Source organism: Alligator mississippiensis, chromosome 3 (assembly GCF_030867095.1).
Source record: "Alligator mississippiensis isolate rAllMis1 chromosome 3, rAllMis1, whole genome shotgun sequence".
Taxonomy (NCBI): Eukaryota; Metazoa; Chordata; order Crocodylia; family Alligatoridae; genus Alligator; species Alligator mississippiensis.
The window spans coordinates 31,500,260-31,512,906 of NC_081826.1; the positions used below are offsets into that span (position 1 = coordinate 31,500,260).

Here is a 12,647-nt window from a genome sequence, read left to right on the forward strand (position 1 = left end):
ATCTGCTCTAATTTAAGTGCCTCCTCTACCCCCACCCCACCCCCGGAGCACATGTAAAAGTACCCGTACGGTTCAAACTCATTTGGTCAATGTTTTGGGTGGACAAAAGCATGGAATTTCATGCCTTGGCTGAGAAAGTTCTAAGTCACTGACAAGAAAAGTCAGAATGACAGTTAGCTATTGCTGCTTCTTCCCCTCTTTTCTGCTCTCCCCCAAACCACCTTCCACCCACACTGAAAATTAAAAATTTATTATTTTAAATTCTTTGACTCCTCTTCACTTTGAGTTGGTTACTTGTACTATTAGAACCTATAATCACTGACTCATTCCATTTGATCATGCCCTGTCATAATTTTGAAGGTGTCTTTTATAAATAATGTAGTCTCTTCTCTACCAAGACAGTCAGTTTTCCTCACAAGAATCTTTTCATCTTAAATAACTCTAAAAAAATAATGAATTAAACTGGACAGCAGAATTATTTTAACTTTCATCCTGGCATTTAAAAAAAATTTGCAGGTACATGGATTTTTGACTGATATGTTATTGACCTAAAGTCTTACTCTGTCCAGCATTTGAATCCTAGATATTTAAATAGTAACCACAATAATCAAGTACGTTTAGCATCTGATTTGTTCCTTACATTCCCAAATGAGTGCTTTATGCATGCCTAGAAAAAGAAAATTTACCTGGCTTGTTTAGTCTTCTTAGTTTATTACACAATGCCAAATACTTTGCTATTTATTTCCCTGAGTTTACTCCCTCAGTGCAGCTATCACTCCATAATCTGCTCTTAATGTTTTAAGCTTTTTTTATGGCTTGAGAAATACCAGCCAAAGGCCAGATATGTATTCTTTTCCATTGATCACAGGGTAAGAGAGCCATACATTTTGTCAATTTTAAGTGATAAGTAGAAGTTCAGGGGACGGTTGCATTTGGATGGTAAATAGGAGCTTCTACACAGTGAATAACCCTATTTCTTCTTGGCATTTCTGCCAGGATTAAAACTGAATTTGAAAATACCTATCTTGCTTACCTGATATTTTAATATGCAGTCAATCTAATGACTAGGGAAACATGGAAACTGGTAAAAGACATAAACAGCCCTAAAGCTGCAATGATTGATTATTCATTACCTCTACAAACCGGCAAGACTAACATAAAATGAGTGATGTTATAAATTCCATTTTGTCTTTTTCCTGGCCAGACAAGAATTCTTGCATGTACAAAATCTCTCCCCTAATTTAATGAACAACTAATGTAACTAAATCCTAGAATCTGGAGTATGCTAACCCAAGTAACAAAATCATTAATGGATATGACTTAGTAACTTTCAAATAGCTAAGGACAAATTCATCCCTGGTACAAAGCTTCTGAGTGGCCTAGTTTCACTGAAACTGGACAAATCTACATGCTATGCGGGGGGCCCATAGACCACCCTCCCACCCCCCAAGCGCTGCCACCCACCCTGAGCACAGCCCCGGCCCAGCCCCTCCAATGCTGGGGAGACCCCAGCACCCAGACCCGAACGCGCAGAAACAGCCTGCCCTCAGTCTGCCCCTTCACCCCCCCCCCCCCCAACAGACTTACCAGCCAGACGCTGCTCGCCGGGCTGCATATCAGCAACCGGATTGGTATTGGCCAATATGGCTCGTTAATAATCAGCCATCCGTATTTTTTTTTGGTCAATCTTTATCGGTGCACCCCTAGTATGAATTATGTTTATTGTGAAAATAATGTTTAGTATAGTAAAAACTGTGCATCAGACTCTGGATTTTTACTGCATTTCAATATTTTCTTGTTTCAGAATCCAAACCCTGACAAAGAAAATCCCCCTTGCAATGCACAGGAACTGGAGGAATGTGATATTTTTCTTGAAGACAGTACAAGTTTGTGCAGATTTGATGGTAATACTTTGAAAGTCTCTCATGTGGTAAGTGCCACAAAATATTAAATCTGATTAGCCTTGCTCTCAAGTGAGGGTGTGTGTTATGTTGATCTTCTGGTCTGATTCATTTGTTAAGAGTATTCTCTGATTTTGTTCTGCAAGCCACTAGGTGCATCTACACATGCATTTAATGCCCAGAAAACCTACTGCGCAGTAAAATACTTTTATGAAGGAAAGAGTAGCAGTAGTTGAGAATAAGTTTAGTCAAAGTAAGCATAAACTGGACATTCTGGTGAATGGATGTGAGGTTCAGAAATTTGACAAAAAGAGAGAATTTTTGCTTAGTTTCTAAATGGTACAATCAGTACTCAAGAAAATTACCTCTTGTCATGCTGAGGTAAACAGTTTAAGATCTATAACTTTTCCATCAAAACATGGCTTCTTAAAGTGTTCATCACAGTGCATAATATATATATATAACTGCAGTAGTTTGCTCAAATACACATTCGTATTGTGTAAACTGCATTGACCAGGTGTATATATTAAATCAATGTCATGCACTAAATTCTCAAGGAACTCTTCTAACCAAATTTGAAACAGATGAGATGTTTGAATGATACAAGAAACCATTAACAACGTAGATGTTCATATAATAAATATAATAATATATTTAAGAAAATTAGATACATTTTGTGAAGAGGGAACTTATTAGTAAAGATGTCAATTTAAAATAGAAGTAAAACATTTTAGCAGTCATTATTTGGGAATGGGGATAATCGGGGTGGATTTGATTTAAATTGAACTAATTTAAATCACTGGTCAAGAAACCTTGGTTTAATCATTATTTTCTGCAGAAAGTGCTTTCTTGTTGTTTGTTTGATACAACCTTAATACATATTATTCACAACTCAGAGATGGATGTTGGTTTCATTTTTAGAAGGTACACGCCATACGTTTTATAGCAGTGATTTATTTTGATATTTTTTGTAGCTGCATGAAAAAACTGAATTATGATTTGGTTATTTTATTTACCAAAGCTAACTGAAGCAGATACTTGTGAAGTCATTGGGTGGTAAACTTATCTCCAATTCACTGGAGTAATCATAGATATTTGGGGGATATTTTTGCCACTCTGTAGGCAACAACAACTGTCACCAAAGACAACAGACATTTGAATTGTTTTATTTAACTAGAACAACAAACTTATATAGTTTGGATATTTTTCTTCAACAACAAATTTGCAATTATTTTAACAAAACAAGCATATGTGTTTTTGAATTTTTAACTATTTTAGTTATAAATGTGAAATGTGTTTTTTAACAAAAGTTAAATAGATTATTTCAGCCACGTCAACATGCAAAACTTAAAATAATGGGTTATGTAGAAAACTCAGACTTTATGAACAAACAGGAAGAGCAAGGTAGATTGGAAGAGAGACTAGCTTTCCTGTTTTTTCAGTTGCCAAGCAATTTCTCAATTTAGAATGAATTAGTCCAAAGGAAGAAAAATTTCTTTCTACACCTGCAGAAGCTACTGCTATTAAAAGGTGTTCAATAGTATCTGATGGATTCTGGTGGTTGAGTGACTTCCACCAGTTAACTGGTGTGATTTTCTTTAAAACCTCATCAGCAAACATATATTTCTTGAATGGTTCACCCTTAGCCCTGAAATTTATTATAGTTGGTATTATGTAGGAATGATTTCTGGTTGCCTGTGCCATAGCCAACTCCACTTCTTCAGCAGTAAAGGACTGATGTTGGTACCAAGTATGGAGAATATTGGCAAGCCAAGTCCCCCCACTGCACCCTGCCAAGCCTTTCCCTTTCCCTTCCTGGAAGGTGGTAAATACCAGGGCAAGATAATATCAGGCTTGGCTGGGCTGCCAAAATTATGAGGAGCGAGTTTCAAGGCAAATCACAACTGTAAGATTATAAATCAAGTGACATATCTTCCAAGAAAATAGGGAGGTCTAACAATGGAGATGTAACTAATTGATGCACATACCAAAGTTGTGAAATATGGTATACCTGCATGGATATGTGTGGTATACAAGATGTACTGTAATTGTTGTGTCACATTTTGGGCATGTAACCCTTGTGTGCTTCCCTCCACCAGTCAGTCTGATGAGCCTGCACACTGTGATTAAATGTTCCCCACTTGTACTTACTGTATTGTTTCTTTAAGCTTAATAGTACTTTTACTATTCACTATATCCACAGTGTGTGGCAAACTAGGGATGAAGCTAAACCATGGAGGAGTGTGGCGTGGCTGGCTCAGCCATGTCCAACAGCTTAGTTCTCCAGAAGCCCTCTAAATTTGTTCAAGCAACCTGCTTTCAGGAAGTGGTGTGGTGGGAAAGCCAATCCCTCCTGATACGTCTAAGGCTCACACCAAGGCTCAAGCCCTTGACTTCAGAAGGGCCAACTTCACTGAGCTTAGGAGACTAGTGGGGGAGGCACTGAGGGCCCAGAAGGTAGAGGAGATGGACGCCCACGAGGGATGGTCGTACCTTAAGGGGGAGATCCTCCAGGCCCAAAGGATAACAGTCCCTGAGAGAAGCAAGGGGGGTAAGAGTGCTCAGAAACTCCTATGGCTCAGCAAGGGCATTCAGCAATGCCTGACGACTAAAAGGGAGGCGTACAGCCAGTGGAAGGGAGGAACTATCACCAAGAAGGAGTACTCCTCCTCGGCCCAGCAGTGTAGGAGGGCTATTGGGGAGGGCAAGGCAGAGATGGAACTCAGGCTAGCGTCCAGGATTAAAGACAACAAAAAGTCCATTTTCAAGTGCATTGGGAGCAAGAAGAGGGTACCAGGCAATGTAGGGCCCCTGCAAGACTCAAATGGTAATCTGGTGGCCACGCCAGACACGGAAGCTGATATTTTTAACAGTTTCTTCGCTTCTGTTTTCCTGAACAGGGACCGGGATATCCCACCTACCAGAGGTAGGGACAATCTTGGGGATAGCTCTATCAAGCCTTCAGTCAGTGCAGATGTAGTTAGGGATCGTCTGGAAGGGCTAGACATTTTTAAATCTGCAGGTCCAGATGCCCTCCACCCAAGGGTGTTGAGGGAGTTGGCAGGGGTCATCGCGGAGCCTTTGACCCGGCTGTATGAGCATTCATGGTCATCTGGCCAGGTGCCGGGGTATTGGAAACTGGCTAATGTGGTCCCTATTTTTAAGAAGGGGAGAAAGGAGGACCCAAGTAATTATAGGCCTGTAAGCCTCACCTCGGTGCTTGGGAAGCTTTTGGAGAGGATCATCAAGGAGAGTATCTTTGGGGGGCCTGCAGGGGAGATCATGCTCAGGGACAATCGGCATGGCTTCACCAAAGGCAGGTCCTGCCAGACCAACCTGATTGCCTTTTACAATCAAGTAACTAAATCCTTGGATGATGGTGTCACTGTGGACATAGTCTTTCTAGACTTTAAGAAGGCCTTTGACACTGTCTCTCACCCCATCCTCATCAATAAATTAAGTGACTGTGGCATTGATGCCTGCACAGTTGGATGGGTAAAAAATTGGCTGATGGCGCGCACCCAGAGAGTAGTGGTGGACGGGTTGTACTCAGCCTGGTGAGATGTGAGCAGTGGGGTACCCCAGGGCTCGGTCCTCAGGCCCGCACTGTTTAACATCTTCATCAGCGACTTGGACGAGGGTGTGGAAAGCACACTGTCCAAGTTTGCTGATGACACTAAAATGTGAGGCGAGGTGGACACACTTGAAGAGAGAGGCTGCAACTAGATTTAGACAGACTACAAAAGTGGGCAGAGGAGAATAGGATGGGGTTCAACGTAGACAAATACAGGGTGGTGCACCTTGGGAGAAGGAATCCACAGCATACATACAGACTGGGGAGTTCCCTTCTTGAAAGCACAGAGGCGGAAAGGGATCTTGGAGTCATTATTGACTCCAAGATGAAAATGAGCTGCCAGTGCCAGACCACAGCCAGCAAGGCCAGCCATACCTTGTCATGCATCCAAAGGTGCATCTCAAGCCAGTCCAGAGAGGTGATACTCCCCCTCTATGCAACTTTGGTCAGTACTTTGGTTGGAGTACTGCGTCCAGTACTGGGCACCGCACTTCAAAAGTGATGTGTTCAGCCTGGAGAGGGTTCAGAGGAGGGCCACCCACATGGTGAGAGGGCAGCAGGACAGGCCCTATGAGGAGAGACTGGAGGACCTGAACCTGTTCAGCCTCAGCAAGAGGAGGCTGAGGGGGCACCTGGTGGCTGCCTACAAGCTCGTCAGGGGGGATCAACAGCAAATAGGCAGAGCTCTTTTCTCCCCAGCACCACCTGGGGAGACGAGGAACAGTGGTCATAAGCTGATGGAAAATAGTTTTAGGTTGGAGATTAGAAGGCAATATTTTACAGTTAGGGTGGCCAGAATCTGGAACCAACTTCCCAGGGGGGTGGTCCTCGCCCCTACCTTTGGGCATTTTCAAGAGAAGGTTGGACGATCACCTGTCTGGGGTCTTGTGAACCCAGCATTCATTCCTGCCTGTGGCAGGGGGTCAGGCTAGATGATCTGTTCAGGTCCCTCCTGACCCTAGCTACTATGAAACTATGATACAGCATGCCAGGGCTGTCCAGCTTCTGTGTGACCAGGAGCTGCATGCCCCAGAGGCTGCCCTAGCGAGGACCACTTTTTCCTTTCAGCACCCAACTGGTTCCCCCGTAGCACTACAATGCACTGGCACTGCGGGCTGTGCCAGCTCACCCTCCCTGCCTCCCAGGCTTGGATCAGTGAGTGGAGGGAGGGGGAGCCCCAAGTCCCCAGCTGCTGCTGCAGTCGATAAGGGCAGTGGTGGCCAGGTAGGAGTCTGGGAAGCCAAATGTTAGCCTTCTCCACAAATGCCTGTACCAAAAACTGTACAACTTATCTAAGTTTCATTTGCAGTCTGGTAACTACAGAAAAAATCAAGGTGAACTCAGTCCTGTTTATAGTTCGGAAAGATTCCAGAACATTCTTTCATACTGTATAGCCTCAGTAATTCTTGATAGCTTAAAGTAACAGTTTGGTGTCTCTCTCTGTCTGCCCTTTTTAGAAGAGGCTTTATTGGCGGTTAAATCTAACATAAACTTTTATTGGAATTTATAGAATGAGCAGTAATACAAATTATTTTAGTCTATGGATTGTAAGATGATGTCTGACATGGAACTTGAGTGTTGAATAGAAAAACTAAGCATTACATACATCTTTTCATTCTCAGTCACTCCTTTCTCTAACTTCCTAGATAATTTTTATCCATTATAGCTGTTGTATCATAATTTCAAGATACAAATGTTTTCCAAGCAAGATCTGGTGTTCTGAGAATTATGTCTAGGCCTGGAAGACTTAATCATTGATTAAGCAGGCCAGTCTTTATAAAAGAAAATGACTGCAATTAAAGGATATTGTGGTCTTTTGTGTAGGCTCTCCTTGCAGGACCCCAGTCATTGTTGTTCAGGCACTATCGAGATTGTTCTTCCTTTCTCTTTGAGAGAGATTTGTGCAACCGTGGATACAGGAAGCTAATAGCTGTTATTGACATGTTATTTTGTTCTGCCTGCATCCATTTTTTTCAGACAACCAAAAGGAAACCTGATCTTTTATCTCCGACAGGTAGGCACTGCATGTAAATCAAAAAGGACAACATGATTTTCTCATTAATAGTTCATGGCCAGAACTCTCATAGTTACTTTCATAATAGATGTGGCTTTATTTAACCAGTTGTATGATTTGACTTTCCCAGTTGAAGATTTTATACCTTTTTTTTCCTGCTTGTTAGTTTTGGGGGAAAGCGGTGGCCATAGCAGGGTCATGAGTTTGACTAAAGTGTTGATTTTCACATCTGAGATTTGTCTAAGCATGGTTGACATCAGCTACACAGTTAAAATGTTCACTGGATGCTGGGATACTTCTGTTTACCAGATGGCATTAATCATATTCTAATACTGATCAAAGATGCATATTAAAACTTGACCTACTTTAAAATTAATGATAACTAAACTTAAGATCTTTCTGGAAACATCTTAAATTTAAAGAGCCAGCCTTCAGAAAAAAATGATGTTACAACCTGGAGATAAAAGCTAAATTCTCTCAAAACTGCTAACTAAATTTCTGTTGACTAGTGGTGGGTGAAGCCAATATATAATTTGATGGGTAGCATATTTTCTATACAAAATATTCAACTCTACTTGATGAACTGAATCTTTTTGCCTGATACTTGGAATATTAGGTTGTCTGTCCATCTATCAGTGGTTTCCCAAACAAAGTTTGAGTTCCTGAACTTTGAAATCCTTTCTTGATCTAAAGGAGTAGTGGAATATAGAGGAGACTTAGGAATAGAGGACTATCGGACAAAATACAGTACATCTCTTTTCTGTACTGTATCCTAAAGGTATAAAGCTGGGAGAGCAAGCAAACACCTTATATTACTTTGGATGTGGAAGGCCATTAGCCTGCTTCACAGATCCATTAGGTGGGTAACATGGTGTTAGTGGAGTAACATAGCTGAAACGAAAAGAGTATCTAGGATATGGTTAGGGAAGAAAGTAAGCAGCTTCAGATTTAATGAATATTTAAATGTTGGTGTTTATTAGTTAAATGTAATATTAAAAAACTAGGATCCGGGACTAGAAATAAGACCTGCTAAGCTGTTCACCTTTCATTAATGCTGCTTATAGAATCTGTCAGACATTAATACAATACTATTTACTAAGGACTTCAATTAAATCTATGAGCATTTAAGCTGGAACAGTATGCAACAGTTTAAAAGTGCCTCTTGATTTGCGTGCATGTGTGTACGAGCTTCATAACCTATGCTGTCTGCCCACTGGTTTCCGTGTGGAGTTAAAGGTGTTGACTGACCAATAATCTCCAAAATTATTTGGATCCTGCCTCCAAGACTGATAAGCTCTCCATGCCAAAATTCTCTGGCAGAAATTATAAGACATGAGTGTGTTTCATCTCCCACGCTATAAAATGAGTGAGCTTCTATGAGCACCGTCAATCAGGGTATCTCTCTTTTTGAGATGCTCTGCTCAATGGCAGATCCAGGATTTTCAAAAGGATATGCAGAGCACAGGTGGGACACTGCTATAAGAAAGTCACCACCAGGAGCCAGCATTAACCTTTCCCTGCCTTTGCAACCTTCACAGTTTGTTTTATATGGTGATCATAGATCAAAAGCCAAAGGGCAGATGCAGCGGGAGCAACAGAGCCAGGGAAGGTTTAACCTAGTTCTTGATCACAGCACTTCCTCTCGCAGTAGCATGCTTCTGCTCCACTTAGCTACCGGGAACTGAAGGAGAGTGCAACCACATGGGGAGGGGAACAGTCCATAATCTGGGAAGAGAATGCAGGAAAATGCAAACTCTGCATTCATAGTTTCATAGTTGTTACAGTCACAAGGGACCTGAGCAGATCATCAAGTCTGACCCCCTGCCATGGGCAGGAATGAATGCTGGGATCAAATGACCCTGGCTAGGTGATTACCTAGCCTCCTTTTGAAGATCCCTAAGGTAGGAGCAAGCACCACTTCTCTTGGAAGTTGCCGCTCACTGTGAAGTAGTGCCTCCTGATGTCTAGCCTGAATCTACTCTCAATCAACTTGTGGCCATTATTCCTAGTTACTCTGGGTAGTGCTTAGGGGAACAGAGCCTCTCCCATTCCCTGCTGGTCCCCCCTGGTAAGTTTATAGACAGCCATCAGATCCCCTCTCAGCCTTCTCTTGTCGAGGTTGAACAGGTTCAGGTCCTGTAGCCTCTCCTTGTAGGGTCTGCCCTGCTGACCCTGATCATGAGTGGCCCTCCTGGACCCTCTCAGTGCTGGCCACATCCCTCCTGAAGTGCAGCGCCCAGAACTGGACGCAGTACTCCAACTGCGGCCTGACCAATATCACACAGAGGGGGAGGATCACCTCCTTGAACCTGTTTATGATGCATGTGTGGATGTATGACAAGGTGCAGTTAGCCTTACTGACGGCGTCCTCACATTGGCGGCCCATTTTCATCTTGGACTCAGTAATGACTCCAAGATCCCTTTCTGCCCCTCTGCTGATGAGAAGGTAGTTCCCCAGCCTATAGGTATGCTGCTGGTTCTTTCTCCCTAGTTGCAGTACCCTGCACTTGTCAGTATTGAATTCCATCCTGTTCTTATCCCCCCCCACCCCTGTAACCTGTCCAGATCTGGTTGTAGCCTGTCCCTCCCTTCTACCGTGCCCACCTCTCCCCACATTTTAATGTCATCCGCAAATTTGAACAAGGTGCTTTTTCACCCTCTCATCCAAGTCGCTGATAAAGATGTTGAACAGTAATGGCCCGAGGGCCAAGCCCTGGGGGACTCCACTGCCCACATCCCTCTGGGTCGAATAAGACCCATCCACCACCACTCTCTGGGTGTGGCCCTCTAGCCAATTTGTGACCCATCTGACTATGTAGGGATCAATGCTGCAGTCACCTGGTTTTTTAATGAGAATGGGGTGAAAGACCGTGTCAAAGGCCTTCCAAAAGTCCAGAAAGACTGTCCACTGCGACATCTGCATCCAGGTGTTTTCTGACCTGATCATAAAGGAGGACCAGGTTGGTCTGACAGGACCTGTCCCTAATGAACCCATGTTTGTTGCCCCTAAGCATACTCTCGCTTGCTCGTCCCTCGCAGATGTGTTCTTGGATAATTTTTTCAGAGAGCTTTCCCAGAACCGAGGTAAGACTAATGGGCCTATAGTTACTGGGGTTCTCCTTCCTCCCTTTTTTAAAAATTGGACCACATTGGCCTTTTTCCAGTCCTCTGGCACCTGGCCAGAGCACCATGAGTGCTTGGAAAGCCATGCCAGGGGCCCTGCAGTGACCCCTGCTAATTCCCTCAGCACTCTGGGGTGGAGAGCATCTGGAACTGCTGATTTAAACATGTCCATCCCCACTAGAAGTTCCCTAACTAGGTTGTCCCTGACCCTAGGCCTGGCGGTGCCTCTCCTGAGTCCGTCTGAAATCCCAGTGGGGGAGATGTCCTGGTCCTTGCTCAGAAAAAATGGAGGCAAAGAATTTGTTGAAGAGGTCAGCTTTTTCATCTGGTGCAGCCACCAGATTTCCAAGCGTGCCCTGCAGGGGCCCCAGATTTTGTGGTGCCTTCTTTTTACTCCCTATGTATTTAAAAAAGGACTTCTTGTTATCTTTGATCCTGGTTGCTAGTCCTAGTTCTGTCTCTGCCTTAGTCTTTCTGAAAGCTCCCCTACAGTCTTGAGCAATGGAGGTTTAATCCTCCTTGGTGATAGCTCCTTCTTCCACCAGATGCACGCCTCCTTTTTAGCTTTCAGACGTTCCCGAATGCTTTTGGTGAGCCATGGGGGCTTTTGAACACACTTGCCCCCTTGATTTGCGTTGGGACTGTCACCCTTTGGGCTCGGAAGATCGTCTCCTTAAGGAATGACCACTCATCTTGGACTCCCAACTCCCCTGCCCTCCGGGACCTCAGTGCCTCTCCTATTAATCTCCTTAACCCATTGAAATTGGCCCTCCTGAAGACTTCATAGACATTAGGGCTGGATGGGACCTCGGAAGATCATTGAGTCCAGCCCCCTGCCCGAGGGGCAGGAAGTCAGCTGGGGGTCATAGGATCCCAGCAAGATAAGCATCCAAATTTCTCTTGAAGGTGTTCAATGTAGGTCCTTGAACCACCTCTGGTGGCAGGCTATTCCAGGCCTTGGGCGCTCAGACAGTGAAGAAATTCTTCTTTATGTCCAGCCTGAAATGGTCCAAATCAAGGGCTACTGCCTTGCTGCAGGCCTTTGACACCCTGCACTGGATAGTGAATTCCAGTTGGCAATGATCGCTATCGCCAAGTGGTCGAGAACCCACCAGGTTATTGCCTGTGGCCAGGATCGGGTCCAGCAAAGCATTTCCCCTGGTGGGACTGTGCACCTCCTGGGTTAGGTGGAGGTCCTGTATCTCAGCTAGGAACCTACGTGAGTGGTCAGACCTAGCTGACTGCTCCTCCCAGCAGATGTCCGGATAGTTTAGGTCACCCATGATGACCACATCCCTTGACTTAACTGCCTCCACGAACTGACCTGAGAATTCCCAGTCCAGCTTTTCCCCCTGGTTGGGTTGTCTGTAGTAGACACCCGCCATTAAGTCTCTTTCCCCATGACCCCTTTGTATTCTTACCCAGATCACTTCAGTCTGCCCCTCCTCTGACCCCGTGCTGTTTGTTGAGGACGTTATTACTCTTTGATGTAGATTGCCACACCCCCCCCCTTTCCTCCCCATTCTATCCAGCCTGTACAGTCTGTAGCCCCTAATGTTTACTACCCAATCACGGGTTGAATCCCACCATGTTTCAGTGAGCTCCACTATGTCCGGGTTTGCATTAGCTAGCAGGAGGGCAAGTTCCTCCTTCCTGTTCCCCATATTATGAGCATTAGTGTACAGGCATCTAAGGCCTCCTATGGGTGCTTGCACCACCCCCTTGATCCTAGGACTATCCAGACCCCTGTCACTTACCTGGGTAATTCTTGTACTCATCACTTTTCTTGGCTGGGAAGTGTCCTTGTGTCCCCCTGTGGCCCCATCCCGCAGCAAAGCTAGTTTAAAGCACACCGTACGAGATCCGCCAACCTGGAAGAAAAGACGCACTTGCCTGTACGGGAGAAATGAAGCCCGTCCCACCCGAGCATGCCCCCCGCACAAAAATGTGGGTAATTGTCAAGGAACCCGAGGCCTGCCTGGTAGCACCAACTCCGAAGCCTCCAGTTGACCACTCTGATGCAGGCCTCATGGCA

At 44.3% G+C, this 12,647-nt stretch overlaps 1 protein-coding gene across 2 annotated transcripts in view; it reads left to right on the top strand.

The window, feature by feature from the left end:
* Positions 1–12,647, top strand: part of NUDCD1 (NudC domain containing 1) — a 156,060-nt gene that overhangs the window by 103,809 nt on the left and 39,604 nt on the right. For both annotated transcript variants that reach the window (XM_059723807.1, XM_014611617.3), the window contains exon 8: positions 1,805–1,930. In XM_059723807.1, the coding sequence (XP_059579790.1) occupies positions 1,805–1,930 (126 nt within the window). The remainder of the gene's footprint in view (positions 1–1,804; positions 1,931–12,647) is intronic.